This window comes from Bos taurus, chromosome 11 (genome assembly GCF_002263795.3).
Source record: "Bos taurus isolate L1 Dominette 01449 registration number 42190680 breed Hereford chromosome 11, ARS-UCD2.0, whole genome shotgun sequence".
Classification (NCBI taxonomy): domain Eukaryota; kingdom Metazoa; phylum Chordata; class Mammalia; order Artiodactyla; family Bovidae; genus Bos; species Bos taurus.
In genome coordinates, this window is record NC_037338.1 from 5235093 (window position 1) to 5251778 (window position 16686).

Below are 16686 nucleotides of genomic sequence, written 5' to 3' on the forward strand. Positions count from 1 at the left end.
AAGGTTTGGTCTAAGGACCAGCAGTTCTATCTGGGAGCTGATTAAAATTGCAGACTCATAACCCTACCAGGGAAACCTGGTGTGCTGCAGTCCAGGGGGTCCCAAAGCGTCAAGACACGACTGAGTGACCGAACAACGGTAACAACCCTGCCCTGCACCTACTAAATCAGAATCTATGTTTTATCAAGATACAAGTTATCTAGATGCAGGGAGCCTAAGCAGCGCTGGCCTGAGTGATAGGTAAGTATATGGACCTTTGTACTTCAAAACTATTTTCTAACCTAAGTCTTTTCTTCCTCAAGATACATTTTATAGAAAAATAAATATATCTTGAAATTCTAAAACAAAAGTAGACAGATTATTTCCCCAGAACTGCTGATGATTGGCTAGAATAAAGCCTTTTTCTATCTAAACTGCCAGGTTACTAATTATCATTTCCATGAACCTGACAGAAAATTTGGTCTGTCACTTCATAACTCAGGTAAACAGTGCCGGTATGACAAGAAAAATTTACCTAAGACTAACAGACTCCTATTACAACCTCCAGAGGATTTTCAGAAACTAATTTCCTGTCCATAAGAAAAGGAAAAATAAAATTGTTTCAGTTCAAGTTAAGCACATAGCTCTACACTGAGTTGCTACGTGCGTGTGGTCACCAAATTACAGTCACTGTTGTTTACTGCAGCTAACAATGAGCCTCCTGGGAAGAAATTAATGTGAAGAAGCCTAAGTACCCTCCACGCCCTTCTCCACATGTGAGTAGAGAAATTGCAAAGGGTAAAATACACAAGTGAACACAATTAATGACTATGGCTCTTTGATTCCTGCTTGCATGAGATAGGAATGATCATAGAATTGTGACGCTGGAAGGACTCAGAGATAACTTCCTGCTGCCAGTCCACTTACTCTGGAAACTCTTTCTACAAAGTCCCTGGCAGGGGGTCTCAGCCTCCTAGGGACAGGTCATCGACACTCTCTGAGACAGCCTTGTCACTCACACCCACTGACCTTAATGACATCCTTGGACAACCCAGTGAAATACCTGGGAGCACTCAGAGCCCCTATCATGTCCCCAGGTATTTCACATCCCCAGGTATTTCACGTCCCCAGGTATTTTGTTTCCATAGACTAAAACCCATTAAGCTCCTCGGATAGTGTGGTACCCTCTCATCCTGGTATAACTGTGTTATTTTGTTTTTACTGAAACTAAATTATGATTAGCCTGACATAATTTAATGAGACCCACAGAGCCAAATGAAGTCATTTGATGTAATGGGTGGTAATTCAATACATTCTCAGTTAAACATCAAAGATTATGTAATGGTTAATATATCTACACGTTACTAGTACAACTGTAAGTAAGGACATATCTGTCTGCTCAACCATGATGTACAACTAAGAAAATCTACTGACCTCTACTCAAAAAGGTCCCTGGGTCCTACTGCCAGGGACAGAACTCTGCACCAGATGGATGACCTGATCCAACATGACCTTTCTGTATCCTTCCCTGTTTATGATAAAGAGACATTTTGAAGGAAGTAAAGGGTATAAAAGAACTGCGTTTGGCATTCACAAAGCAATTGACACTTTCATTACTTAACATCACAACCTTATGAGGTAGGCCGGTATAAGTGCTGTCATTTTATAAGTGATTAAACAAGACTGAGAATAGGAAATGAGAAAGATCTTGAGCTGCCCAGGGCCAAACAGAAAGCAAGACTGGAGCCAGCTGAATTCAGAAACCTCAATTAAATTCCCAAACAAAAGAGAAAGGCAACACTAAAATAAGTTTTATGGGTTCCACTCTAAAACAAAACAAGGAAACATTATGTTATCATTAAATGATATTAAAATCATCTTTTATGGCCCTGATTTTGCCACCAAAGCTTTATCCTACCACCCCTCCCCCCCCAAAAAAAAACAAATTCCTGCATTTCATTTTTAGGGAGGTTTTTTTCTTAATTTGACTGTTATTTTAACCAAAATTATGCCAAAGGGCCTCGTTCAAGTTGCTAAATTTAAAGTGCCATTGATTAGATCCATTCTGGTTCACAAGGACATTCTCCCGAAATAGACTTTTAGCATTTTATAACCCTCCTACATTTTCACAGAAGAGAATCTGGAACACAGGAAGGAATCATTTCCTCACACACAAAATTCATTTTCATCGTCATCAAAAGGCACTTGGTTAAAACCCTTGGTTAAAGCTCGTCTGCACATCCAGTGCGCATCCTCCCCATTATCCTGACACCCAGTTTGAGAACCTGGGTCCTTAGCTTCAGCGCCCTGAATTAAGCCATCTCCCCACCACCCCACCCTCCAAGATACACCACTCACGGAACCACAAAGGGATGCACCCCTCAGCTCCCTGCGCTCAGCACTGCTCTGATTCCCACCTCTTACTGGCCACCAGCCCCTTCAAGGGTGCAGCCCTCCTGCCCTGGCCCTGGCAGCCACTCTGCTGTAAACTTTCTCATCCCTGCACCTGGGGAGGCCCTTTTCCACGCTCTGTGCATGCGTGCTCTGGGCCGATGATGGGCCCCGCAGACAATCATCCTCCACCTTCGGCCAATGAGAAGGAGCGCAGCCAACAGGACTGCTCTGGACCAACGGGCTCCAGCACGCCCAGGGCTCAGGCCACGCCCAGTGGAGGTGCTGGGTACCAGTTTCGCCTCTGCTTCTGGTAAACTGCTTCCAACTGTACAGAAGGAATGGGGATAGGCCTGAAAATGTTTGCTTTGTTGGAGCTAGAGGAAAGGGCTGAGGGTCAAGATCAGGCATGAGGGGCCGCTTTCTGACCCTTCATGGGGGGAGCCTAAGGAGGCCTGATAGAAGGTGATTGATTTTTAAGACAACCAAACAGGCCCGCTGGCGCTCCTGGGAAGCCTTCGACATGGGGACTACGAGGTTAGTGGCTCCTCCGCTTGGCTCCCCGTCCGCCTACAGGGGTGCAGTCCATCCCCAGATGAGTTATTAATAGTTAATAACTTCATCCAACAAGCTCCAAGCTTTATTCCCTCCTTATTTCTAGTCACAACCTTCCCTCCACATGGACTTTCCTCCCTTTCCCCTTCTCCTTCTGAAAGTCCACTTCTCCAGGATGCCTTTCACAGGCGCCTCTGCCCTAAAGGTCTCTTCCCCTATCCTTGGTGTTGCTCAGTCGCTTCTTTGTGTCCGACTCTTTTGTGACCCCATGGATTGTAGCCCCCAGGCTCCTCTGTCCTTGGGATTTCCCAGGCAAGAATACTGGAGAGGGCTGCCATTTCCTTCTCAACCCAGGGGATCTTATTGACCCAGGGATAGAACTCAAGTCTCTGCTTTGGCAGGCGAGTTCTTGACGGTGGAGCCACCAAGGAAACCTGCCTCCCCCTCAAAAGGGCAGCCTCAGCTTCTTCCTATAGCAAATCCTGATCTGGATGGCTTATTCTCCTTCAAGTTCCGTACAAATCCACTTTCCTTTGAATTACTACAGTAGGGTTTTGGTTTTTGTTTTTTTTTTTCCCCTCCTAAAGTACAGGTTTCAACCCATGGATAAGGAATTTTTAAAAAATAGAATATAAAATACCAAAGTACATCTCCCATAATGCGGGCAAGTGTTATTTGTGACACTAGTTTCAGTTATGAGTCTGTGTGCACACAAATGATGTGGTGGGTTGCAATCGTTAAACATACTTGCTACTGTGAGTCATGGTAGAAAACCTTTGAAAGCAACTGTTCTCTGACACCTAACCTAGAGGCTGCCTAATGCTCTGTGAATGCTCACTGAACAAGCTGATGAGTATGATATGATCCATTTGTTACAGCTTCAAAGGTTCCACTTGCAAAGAATATAAAGTAGAATGCCTACTGGAACCCAAAGAAATGGATTCTGGGCCATGTGAAGCTATGGGTCAGAGGAGTAGGAGAGAGGAAGCTGAATATTTACTATTTTATTCCAACAGACTTTCTCCCCAGTAAGTAACATGTGTCTATATTTAAGGGAGATTAGATACAATTTTGACTTGAGTTCACTGTGGAAAGCTTATCTCGGTCACTGAAAGCACCTCATGATGACAGAGTTCTGAATCTTTGAAATATCTGGTATAGGTAATTCCACCATGACTCATAAAAGCATCTTTCAGAGACACCATGAAAGCCTTTGTTCCAGTTCTTTCTTTGCCCAAGATGCCGCTATGTCCTCTCAATACCCCACCCCCACCGTCTGTAAAAATCCCATTCATCTTTCAAGGCTTAGTTCAAAGGCCACCTTTTCCACGGAAGCCTTTTTTAAAAAACTCGATTTTTCCTCTTTCCCTCCTCCACCACCCACCCACCCTGGTCCCAAATATGGTTTCTCTCACTTCGGGATCACCAGTGTGGAAGCCTTCCTTTTATACTTGTGTACTTGTCTCATCTCCACTAGACAATAACACGCACAACTCACGCTTTCCTCTTCTCTGCATTCCCTGTGGCAACCAGCACGAGCTCTTGTCTTTAAGAGGTGATCAATACAATGTGTTAAGTGAATAAATGAAAGCAACTGTTACGCCATTCAAAGGGATGGTCTTTATTTTAAAGGCCCTGAGGAATGGCGTACATGCCCAGCAGCTGATCAAAAGCTTGTGGAGAATTGGAAGAAGAGGGGACGAAGGGGACAGAGATGGAGTTTGAGAAGGGGCTCGGCTCCTCTAGGCATCTGTCCCTGTAAACTTACTGAATCCCCAGCTCTTCAGGGACTCAGCTCTAAGAATGAAGCTAGGGAGCTGGGCACAGGATGCATGCCTTCACCTGCTCCAAACTCTCCACTCCTGCTTCAAACCAGAAATGGGAAGTAGAAGTGGGAATAAGGGCAGCCCTTCTCAACTTTAAGGTATGGCTGAAAAGAAAAACTGAAACTGCTATCTGGATGATTCAGGTTCAAAATTTCCACCCTCCCCCCACCTTGAAAAAAAAGAATGGGGGTTTCTGGAGGGGAGGGGAGGAGGGGAAAGGGTGTGCAAGGAAGCAGAGGAGATTAAATTCAACAGTACTGAGCTCTTTAGTTCATATTGTCTCTACAGTCATTTGGGGATGCTTTCAGTGACCACTAGACTAAGCTAGCTCAGGTTCAAAGCACAGTCACAACTAATAATCTCAAATTTGTTTTATTGGAAAATGATGTCCAGCAGTGAAAACACTGTTAAAATCCCATTCTCTTTTGCCTTAGTACCTTCTCCGCTCCCGCCCCGCCCCCAAATAATAGTGTTTTCCTAAAAGGGATTAAAGAAAGAAATTTTTAGTGGTCTCTATTTTAAATTTATATACATTTTATAAGCTAATTCAAATAGGGCAGCAGATGTAATTTCCTAAATCATGGTATTTTGTTTTCAAATCTTTAATTTTAAATTAATATAATTAAGGGATCTGATCTTCTCTTTCTTTAATATTATACCAGAATCTTCATCAAGATTTTGTTTCGTAATAAATTCCAGACCTGCCCTCATAAAATGGGAATACATCTGTAATACTTTAGAAAATACACTGGATTTAAAATCAGAAAAGTTGAGCTTTGAAATTAATGCTTGGTTCAAACATGGCTCCTCCACTTCTACATGTGTGACCTTGGGCAGGTCAGCTAATCTTCCCAACCCTCAATTTCCCAATCTGTAAACTGGGAATAAAAACAGTACTTGGGGAAAAAAAAAAAAAAACAGTACTTGGTTGTTCCCTAAGGTTGTCGTGAAAATTAAATGAGCTAAGCCATGTAATGTACTTAGAATAGAGTTTAAAGATGCTAAGTATGTGCATTGTACTTAGAGTGTGTCTGGCTAAGTGTCTGTTAAATGTTAGTTTAAAAATTCGGCTGTCATTTGTTTTATGGTCTCAGTAAAGTCATTCTACAGTTCAAGGCCTCTACTTCCTTATCTGTAGAATGGGACTGCTACCACTTACCACTTCTGGGACTGTTATGAGATTCAAGTAAGGAAACAATGGATATGAAAATGTTTTGACCCACAGAAAGTACTCAAATGTTAGTTATTTGGGGTCCCCTATAAGCGTAAAAGTAAACCATAAGCTTAAAAACAGAAAAACGTAAAAGTGAACCAGAAAACTGAGTTAGAAAATAGCGTCCATTCCATGTTAGAAATGTATACTTAAGGAGTTTGGTTTCGCTTTAACTGATCAGAAATATATAAGCTCTTAGAAGATGTAACTTCTGCCTCTGCAAACTAGAAATGCTCCCTCAATCAAGCCAAAGTGTTCTACTATGTTTTAATCAAGAAAGCCTGCACAGTTTCATAAGCCAAAGAGAAACTGATGAATTGATTAAACTCTGACTGCATGTACAGCAACTTAAAAAAAAAAAAAAACGCTTATTTTTTAATTTTTTTAAATAATAAAAGTACTGTAGCTAATGTAAATTTCAAGTCAATTCAACAGACATTTTTTGTGGAACTGTGCTCCAGGTAACTCAGCCAGAAACTAAAGATGCAGAGGAAAAAAGAGCTTAGGCATGTGCTGGAAAAGTCACAGATTATGACTGATAATTTCAAAATATCCCTTGTAAGAGTCGTAAGGGGGCTTCAGTTTTGAGTCAGCAAGCAGACAAGAAGCCTAAAAACCCACCAAAACAAAAAGTTCTTTCCTTTGACTGAAAAACTGCCTTTTAAAAACAAAAGTCAAGCACAATTTCTATCTCCAAACCTACTGAATTTGTGCCAGAAACCAACATTTCAAAGTGTAAACCTGTAAAGTAATAAGTATCTATAAATGAAAGACTGAAATAAACCCCAGAAGCAACAACACAGTAATTAGCGACTTTTATAGAGTAATAACATGTTTCATATTCTTTTTACACTGACTCTTTGAAGTTTCCAGTGTAATATATAAAACTTTTATTACATTAGGGCCCATCCTTGTGTATTTTATAGGTGCCAGCATTATGCAGAGCAAGCTGCACTTGCTGATCCTCACATCTTTTATAAGAAACTGTTTGCTAATGGACTAGCTTTGTGTCCAGTTTAGTTTGTTACACCTGGTTTTAGACAGAGCAGTCACTGGAAGCATGAAGCAAGGGAAACATACACATATCCACAAATCATCTATATGATCTATAAATCAAATAGCAGTTTAGCTTTAAAATTGCACACTGCATATTCATGTGCACACCACTTGCAGTTTTAGACACATGTGAACTCTTTACTGAATTAAAGAAGAAAAGGGAGGGGTGGGGGGAACCAAACCTCAGCTCTACAATAAGCGATTTCCAGAGGCAGAACAGAATGCAGTTAATATGCTTGTTCCACAGATGTTCATTCCGTAAATATTAAACATAACACAAGTTCCTCCAGGAATATGCAGGCAGTAATTTTACCACCTGAATAGGGCTGGTTGGAAACATTTAGGAGATGGGGGGAGGCGGTGGATAAGAGGGATGTGGAAGCAGCCAATGGGATTTTTAACACACCCGAAACTAGAATTAAACTGTTTCCAGCGGCGCTTTACCTACAGCAGCTCCGCAATGTGAGGAGCCGGAGCCACAGAACCCCGAGGGCTACCGCCAAGCCGCCCGCTCCCCAAGCTGCGAGCCGTCAGCGCGGAATAAAGGGACACACGGGGCGCCAGTGGGCTGGAGCTGGGACAGGAGGAGTGTGGCCAGGCGAGGTGTGAAGAAAGAGCCCAAAGGGATTGCGAACCTCGAGGAAATGAGTCTCCCAAGGCCAGGGCCTCCGGAATTCCCGCACGCAGAAGCACTCGCCCCACTGCCCTCGGGTTCACTTTCTGTCTCGGGTGGGAGTGGGTGGGAGAGATAGAAAGGATGTGGCCGCCAGGACCCGGCGCAGACAGGCGGGAGGCTGGAGCATCCTCTAAGGGCACTTGGCAGCAGCCTCAACTCCAGGGGGTCGCTGATGTGAACGACGGGGTGCGCAAATGGAGGGAAGGGAGGTGAGAGGTGCGGGGGCGGGGTGGGGGAACCGAGGGGTGGATCCCCGGCACTAGTGACACATTCTAGAAATCGGTGCATTATCAAGGCTGCGCTCTGCCCCTGGCTCCCCAGATCACCGGCCCCCGGGATGGGGGCCGACAGCACCGTGGGGAGGAGACGGGAAAGGGGGCCGAGAAGACAAGCGGGCGGCCAGGCCTCCCCCTGGGGGAGACGGGAAGGGGCCGGCGCGGCGGGCGCCCCGGACCCTCCCCGCCCCCACGGTGGCTGGTCGCCCGAACCCCCGACCCAGGTGAGGGCGCGCGGGCCGCCACAGTCTCCCCTCGCCGCTCGCGCCCGCCCAAGCGGCGGGCACAGGGACTCACCACAGCGACTCGAGGTCCCATTCCTGGAGCAGGGCTAAGTCGAAGCTGTCCATGGTGGGAGGTGTCAGCGCCGCCGCCGCCGTCGCCGCCGTCGCCGCCGCCGCCGAGGATCGGGCCGCCCGCGCGCTGCAACGAAAGGCGCCGCTCAAGGTGCATCCCGGCCGCGCCGGAGGGGCCGCCGCCCGCCCGCCGCCCGCCCCCGGCTCGGGGCTCCCGGCGCCCCCCTCCCGCCTCGGGGCCGGCCGGGCGGCTGGCGGCGGCCAGCGCACTCACCCGCTCGCCGGCTCGCGCAGGCACACACCGCAGAGAGCGGCGCGATCGCCGCCGCCGCCGCCGCCTCCTCCTCCTCCCCTCCACCCCGCCCGCCCCGCGCCCGCCCCGCGCCCGCCCCTCCTCCCGCCCTCGCGGCGGCCCGGCCCGGCCCGGCCCGCTGCAGCCGCCGCCGCTCCGAGCACGCCCGCCCGCCCGCCTTTCTCCTCCGGGAGGCGCGTGTGCGCGGGCGAGGCCGAGACGCGCGCGCGCCGTGAGCCCCGCGCCGCGCCCGCCCCGCGCGCCCCTGCGCTCCCCGCGCGGCTCCCCCGGGTCCCGACAGCCAGCAGGCCGCGCCGCCCGGCCAGCCCCGACCCCCGCGTACCGCTCCGCGCCTCGACCCCGGCCTCCCGGGGGCGCCCGGCGTGATCCGGCCAGCCCGGCCGAGGGGCGGGCGGCGGCGCGGAGGGTCGGAGATGCAGAGCTAGTCCGGGTCTGCCGCATCTTCTGCCCCGGCCCCGCCCGGCCTCCCCTCAACCCCCGGGTGCACACACTTCTTGGAGGGGGTCCGGTCTTCGCCTGACCCGGCCAGGCGCCTCCCGCCGTGGGCCGGGCGATGGGGCGGCTGCCGACCTGAGTGGGTGCTGGGAGATGCCCTGGCGGCTCCAGGCGCGGAGCGAGTTGGCGGTGCAGCCTGCAGTAGCGCCGTAAACAAACCGCTTAAAATATCGAGCCAGTAAGTTACGTTAAATCAAGGGGATCGGGGATGAAACCTCTTCTGAGGGGACCTGCAGTTTGAGGAAGGTACCCCCATCCCCAGTGCTCCAGCTGGCCCGACCCTGGAAACCCATTTCCTTTCTATTTCTTTCAGGGAAGGGGACAGGCCTCTGGGGGTTGACTGCAAACTTCCAGCCCTGTCTTCTGTCTGACAGAAGGATGACAGAGTGTCACTGTGGCTCCTGAAAAACCAAGTTCTTCTTATTATTACTACTTCCTGGAGTTTAAAGATCACTTCCCCCCTCCCTTGCTTTTGTGTAAGGGCTGAGAAGCCGGCGTCTCATCAGCGCCCTAGCCCTGTTTGTTTCTCTATAGCTGGCCAAAACCCAGAACCTCTCTTTTGTCTCCTGACTCTCCTGTCCTCTTGGCCACAGCGCTGGGAGCCTGGCCCAAGCTCCCAAAGACTTCCTGGAGAGAGCAGTACAGGGCAGGGTAATACCCATCCCTTGCACCCAACCCCCCAAGGCCCTGCCATAGGGAGCCTTCTGGCACGCTCCCCTTTTGTTCATTCTAGACAAGAGGAACCACTGCCTGAGGCTGCCAGAAATCTAGACCCTTGGGTGGCACTAAGTCACAGGATCCCTCCATCTGGAGGCAAGCCTAGGAATCATACCCACCTCACCTCTCTGACCTCTGAATGAGGATTAACAAACTAAGTCTGGAGCACACGCAGGAGAAGAAAGGACCAAGGAGAATTCTTTCCTGTTTGGGGTTGGATTACAAAAACGCTCAACCCCCTGCTGCCTTCCCCCAGCTCTGATGTAGTCCTTCCTTTATTAGCATCCATAACTAATGTGCAGAAGGTAAAACAGTAAAGGAAGGCAGAGTCTGACAGAAAGGAATTTCCCTCAACGCGGGTTGAGGGAAAAGAATTGTTATTTTACAAGCTGGTAACTCCCAGCCCCTAAAGACCTCCCTCATTAGTTGAAGGTAGTAACAAGGCTAGGAGGAACAAAGGGAATGCGAATATGGGGGAACACATAGGTGTGAAGCACTCTTCCCAGGACCCAGTCGAGGGTGTATTTGGAGAGACTGGGAGGGAGGGGGGAATCTGTCTTTTCAACGTCTCCTTAGCATAAGCCTTGTTGCAAATGTTTGCTCTGGCAAAAGTGAGATGGCTGAAGCATCCAGACAGTGTTCCCAGGAACAAAGGCTGCAGGGCGGCCGGAGGCTCGGGGGCCGTTGTTGAGGGTGGAGGAGAGCTCAAGAAAACAGCCCCGCTCTGGAACAACTGCAAGTTCCACTCCCCAACAAGAGGAGCGTCCTGTTCCTGGGCTAAGGGCTGCCGGCTGCCTGCCGGGAAGCTTCTCCAGAAAGACCTCCCACCCTTCTCAGGGATCTGACTTCCCTTCCCTTCCCACACGTCTGTTTATACAATGGAGGAAGACTGAAGAACAAACAGAACCATGTTTACTGGGACTCCCATCCTGGGCCTGAGCTCAGGATACAAAATTGCCCTCACCATGGAGGCTGAGGATAAATAGACGGTCCTGGAAGAGGGAAAGGAGAAAGCCCTAGGGGTAAAGAGCTGGCAGAGTGGTTCCCTCATAAAAGACCTCGCTACCCCCTCCAAAGCCACGGAGGAATGGGTAGATAGATTTCTATTTGAATTTAAACATGGAGTCTCGTGCTAATACATGGGTAAACTTGGGCCTAAAGCAATTTCACCGTGGGTACTGGGCATTTTTTTCTTCAGGACTAGCTCATGTTTTCAGTCTCAGGCCTCTAACATAGGGGACGTTACATGAACACTTTTATTTCCAGTTTTTGTGTATAGTCTCCAGTGGGACAATAAGGCCTTCTGAAAAAACTCAAATAATATTGTGTCAGTAGATGCCAGCTTTGCTAAGTTGTCATGGAAAGAAATTTATATTATTCACAGGTAAAAATGTAGAACAGTTAATGAGAGCTTTTATAGGGTGATCTTATTATTTATCAGGTTTATTAAGCCGTTCTTACTATCCTCCAGCCAGTGGTATGTTTTGGTACACATGTCACTTATGTCAAAATGTTAAATCCTTAATAAAAAGCACCAAAAAGTGTCAGCGGGGCAGGGGGAAGAGAGGGGGGAGGGTGGTGCTTGGACACCCTGGGATTCAAATGCCAGAACTAAAAGGGAGGATTTTTTTTTTTTTTTTTGTAAAGGAATAAGAGATAACCTAAGTTAAAAATAAAACTGGTATTTCCTATGAAGCTGATATAGTTTCTATGCATAGTAAAGGCAGTCAGGCTGGAGGGACTTCTCTCCTCTGGAGATAAATGAGACACTACTACAGAAAGCTCAACAAATGTGCCCAGCTTCAGAGAGCAGCTACATGAGAGGGGCTGCTGGCATCCTAGGTCAGGTTTGTTTGTTTAGGCCACATCTCTGAAGGAAAAGGATTCAGAAATGAATCCTACTCAGTGTGGGGCAGGCATTCAAGGGCACTTAGCTAGGGCCTCACTCACATTCTGCCAGCCTGGAACTGGAAACCTCCTAAACAGACCCAGAAACAAGTCTGTGGTGTCCGACTGAGATCACCTTTTGGATACGGATTGAGAGAAGAGAGCCCTTACATGGCTTTATTAATTCAGGCCTTTTTCTGAAGACCTGGCTGCAGCTCAGAGGTCTTTTGTGACCAGGTGGGAATTTTCCTTTTACGATCCCACCATTCCGCTGGAAGGATATGCCTGGCCAAAAGTCAGCGGTGCAGGTGGTCCTGCTGGAAGATGATGGGAGCCCTGCCCCACCTCCGCCAGCACTGTGCTCACCACAGCCCCCCTCCTGCTTCAGCCAGACGGCGGATGGCACCAGCGCTCAGTCTGTGTCTCCTTCCTGAGGCTTCTTGGATGTTTGTATTCGTCTGTAGGGATGGCAGGATCAGCCCTCTAGGCTTTCTGCTTGCAAATGACATGCTAATACGCCAAGCCCCCGGGACAGCTCCAGTTTTAATCCACCTGGGAGCTCAAGAGTCCCCAGGGCTTTCCTCTCTGCTATCTTAGAGTGGCTCTAGCCTGGGATCTGAGGGGCCTTTCTTTTTCTATCTTTTTCATCATTCACCAGGTCCTGAGCAGATGGTGTGGCTGTGCTGGCTGTCATCACTCCTCCTATGTTTCCATGGAAACCTGGGGCATAGGGACCATCTCTGCCTTGGGCTCTCTGGCAGTATCCTCTGGCCCCTCCCCCTTGCCTGCCCACGTTCTGGAGAGTTTGAGAACCTTCTGCCAGGGTCATTTCTGAGATCATCTAAGGACATACTCCCCAGGAATGGTTAAGAACTGGCTAGAAAAGGGACGGGAGGAGAGGGGAGGCCAGTTCCCCAGTTGTGTGGCTGAAGCCAGTTTGCAATGGGGGCATATTCAGACTATCTGTCCCTTAGCTGGATTCCATAAGGGCTGATTATTGCCCAGATGTCAAAAGAGATGCGCCTAAGCTTGTCTCTGCTCATCAGGCAGCAGATACGTAATGAGTGTAACAATGTTACTGATAGTTTACCTTTAACTGACATTCTACCCCCTCCCTGAGCAGCCTTCTGGACTTTTTTTTAACAAACCATGTTTTCCCTAAGGAACGTACCTTCCTCAAAGTTTCCAACATCCTCCTGCCTACATAATTCACTTATATATCTACTAAGACATTAATTAGATTCAGAAGTCTGTGGAAACAGCAGAGCTGGGCAGGTCAGAGGCCAGGCAGGGAAGAGAAAAGAGTGGGGAAAATGACCCTTGGGAGAAGGGAGGGAAGCAGAGGGAAATTTTTCATGCCATTCAAGTACCAAACAAGACAATTTCAAAATGTGGACAACTACTATAACATTGTTTAGAGAATTAAAGTAGTGTCCAGTTAAAGATTACTTTTATTAAAAAAAAAAATTTTGATTTGGCATAAGAATTCTATGGATATATGTCTTTGGTGTTATTCAGTTGCAAAGTTGTATCCGACTCTTTGCAACTCCATGGACTGCAGAACTCCAGGCTTCCCTGTCCTTCATTCACCTGGAGTTTGCTCAAACTCATGTCTATTGAGTCAGTGATGCCATCCAACCATCTCATCCTTTTTGGTATTAGTTGCTCCTTATACATCTGCTACAAAAGACTATTGTGTCTGAAGCTCACCACAATTTTTTTTTTTAAAAAGAAACAAAGCATGTATACTGAAAATGAAAATGCAGACAGAAAAAGCATAGGCGATTCAAAAAGTGGATCAGAAAAGTCATTCCTATCATAGATCATGTATTTCACACCATGCTGACCTACTTGGGGGATAATCCCATTATTTGTGATACAAGAAGATCCCTTGGTACTGCTAACAAGAGCCAACCGTCCTGACTTAAAATTTAATATTCCCACTGGCTCTTTGTTCTGCTTCTTTGAGATGTGCACTGACCATCATGTAAGACTCAAGGACTCTAAACCTTTGAGAATGTGTGCATGCAACTCTTTGCAACAATGGCACCCCACTCCAGTACTGTTGCCTGGAAAATCCCATGGACGGAGGAGCCTGGTAGGCTGCAGTCCATGGGGTCACTAAGAGTAGGACACGACTGCGCGACTTCACTTTTACTTTCCACTTTCATGCATTGGAGAAGAAAATGGCAACCCACTCCAGTGTTCTTGCCTGGAGAATCCCATGGATGGAGCAGCCTGGTAGACTGCAGTCCATGGGGTCGCACAGAGTCAGACACGCCTGAAGCGACTTAGTAGCAGCAGCAGCAGACTGTAGCCCACCAGGCTTCTCTGTCCATGGGATTCCCCAAGCAAGAACACTGGAGTGGGTTGTGATGCTCTCCTCCAGGGGATCTTTCTGACCCAGGGATTGAACCTGCATCTCTTGCATCTCCTGCATTGGCGGGTGGGTCCTTTACCACTAGTGCTACCTGGGAGTATGGCCAACATTTCTATATTATGATACACTGGATTCTATCAATTCTGTGTATTCCTCCTAAAACCACATGAGGTATGTTACCATTGTTTTTGTTTTACAGATGAGTAAAAAAGAACAGCTATGTGTTACAAACCAAAGAACAACAGATTGGATCTAGTGATCAAGGCTGGGTTGGACATTTTTGTCTCTGACAGCTCTAAAATGTTGGAGTTCTATCTTCAGCTGTCCTCCTGAGCACTGCCAGACAGGAATCTCTGGAGGACAGCAGGGGAGCCATAAATCTTTTCCTGTTTAAATGGAGGACCTCCTCCTTGGTTTAAACAAATCTCAAGGTGTTGGCCTGTTCCCAACAGGAGCACCTGCTGTTTAGTTAGGTGTTGACAGACAGCAAGAGTAGCGTCCAGGAGGAGGAGATGCAGCTTAGGTCTGAGGGGAAACGTGGTAAGGAAGTCATGACATGACTGCATGTCAGACTCCTCTGTGGCACCAGAGAGCATTCAGGTGTAGAGCTAATGATGCCCACAGAGCCTCAGAGGACACTGAGGTCACAAGTGGGCCAGTTCTGGCTCATGTCCTAAAGACAGAGAAATTTCAAATATATGTTTTGATAGTTAAACATTGATGGGCCGAGGACAGCAATATAAGATCCTCACAAAGTCTATCAGGTAACAGCATCTCCAAACCTCAAAGTTCATAGCAGAAGTGCTCTCATCTGGAAATAGAAGAAACAGAGAGAGCAGGGTACCTCACTGGGAGCTTGGGACAAACACATGATGTCGGTCACTGCTAGTTGCCTACCCGATATCTATCTGCCCCCTTTTTTACTAAGAAAACCTAAGTTTGGGGAAGTGATGAGCCCATCCAATAATGAAATAATTATATTTTCTAGTCTCTATCACAGCAAGAACTGGGCATGGAACACAGCTCAAGCCAATGAGACATAAGCCTAAGTCGGCTGGAATTTCTTTTTTTTTTAATATAAATTTATTTATTTTAATTGGAGGCTAATTACTTTACAATAAGTCTGGAATTTCTTGGCAAGTTTCACTTTCCTGGAGTAGGCAGACTTTTACCCTCTAGGTCACTTCTTTCTTCGTTCTTCCAGAATGCAACTGAAGGCCTGAGATAGAGGAGCTGCCTTGCACCCTGCAGGCAAAACTCACAAACTAAAGTTGGCAGATCTGAAGTTAAAAGGAGGCAATGCCCTTGTTGGTTTCTTCACATAATTGTGCCATCTTTGAACCACCACCTAGCTCAAGACTTTTGGGGACAAAACAAGACTCTATTTGGCTGAGCCACTATAATCATGTTTTGACTGTTACACCTAGCTCATAAAGAAGTCATGTTCCCTCCAGTGTGCTCTTCACAGGGCCCCTTATGGCAAGGTCTATGAGATGTCCCAGACCATGTGCCCCAAGGGCTTCCCAGGTGGCTCAGTGGTAAAGAATCCACCTGCCAATACAGGAGACACACAGGAGACCGGAGTTTGGTCCCTGGGTCGGGAAGATCCCCTGAAGAAGGAAATGGCAACCCACTCCATTATTCTCACCAAGAAAGTCCCATGGACAGAGGGGCCTGGTGAGCTACAGTCCATGGGGTCGCAAAGAGTCGGACACAACTGAGTGTGCGCACACACACTTGCCCCAAAGGCAAAGCCTATATTTTCTCTCTTAAATGCATTCTTGCCTTCTGGGTTCACTCCAGTTGTAAGAAGATCAATTAACAAGAAACCCATGCAGCCTCAATTGTCTGAAGACTGATTAATCCAGCTCCAGCATTTTTTTAGTATTCCATATTAATAATTGTTTCTTTATTTCCATGTTATTTATTAACCTGGTTAAGTGACTGTTACATCCCTCATAGGGATACTGGAAGATCTCATTTCTGGAAAATAGTGTAGGAACAATAAGAGTCAGCCTTTCCTGTGTCCTTGCCACATATACAAAAAATATGCATGTTTTAGGCTCTGCCATTGTTTCTACCAATAAACTAATTACCACTGTATGAAGCTGATTTACTTCAGAAGGAGTTCAGAAAAACAACTAATTAAGAACAGGATTTTGAAATATAAACTGTATTACAAGGTTAGAACGCTATAATGAAATTGTAGAAGCTTGGAAGTCGGGAGGAGCCATGGAGGCTCTCTCGCTAACCTCCACCCCCAGGCAGGAACTCCCTCTCTGTTAGCCCTGGTGTGTTCAGCCCACTCAAGGTTTCTAATGATGGGTAGTGCACTCTCAAAAGACTTCCTATTCCGTTTTTAATGGAGCTTAGCTCTGCCTGAACAACATTCTTCTTTATATTTATGAATCCCAAATTGATCTCCCTGCAACTTCCTAGCATCTCACCAGCTTACAGTAAGCACTCAGTTACAGCTCAGCTCCACTGAACCTCTCTCGGTCCTCAATACCTGGAATTACTTGCAAACTCAAGTAGTTTTCCTTGGCACCTTTGGCAGAGAGAGCTCCTTGTTGGGCTGGGAATCCCTTACAATGAAGGGGAGCCAGTCTGTAAGAAGGAGGAAGTAG

At 47.4% G+C, this 16686-nt stretch overlaps 1 protein-coding gene across 6 annotated transcripts in view; it reads right to left on the reverse strand.

Annotated features, from left to right (window-relative positions):
* AFF3 (ALF transcription elongation factor 3) overlaps positions 1-16686 on the reverse strand; it is a 631738-nt gene that overhangs the window by 577359 nt on the left and 37693 nt on the right. For all 6 annotated transcript variants that reach the window (XM_059891654.1, XM_059891653.1, XM_059891652.1 and 3 more), the window contains exon 2: positions 8269-8394. In XM_059891654.1, the coding sequence (XP_059747637.1) occupies positions 8269-8394 (126 nt within the window). The remainder of the gene's footprint in view (positions 1-8268; positions 8395-16686) is intronic.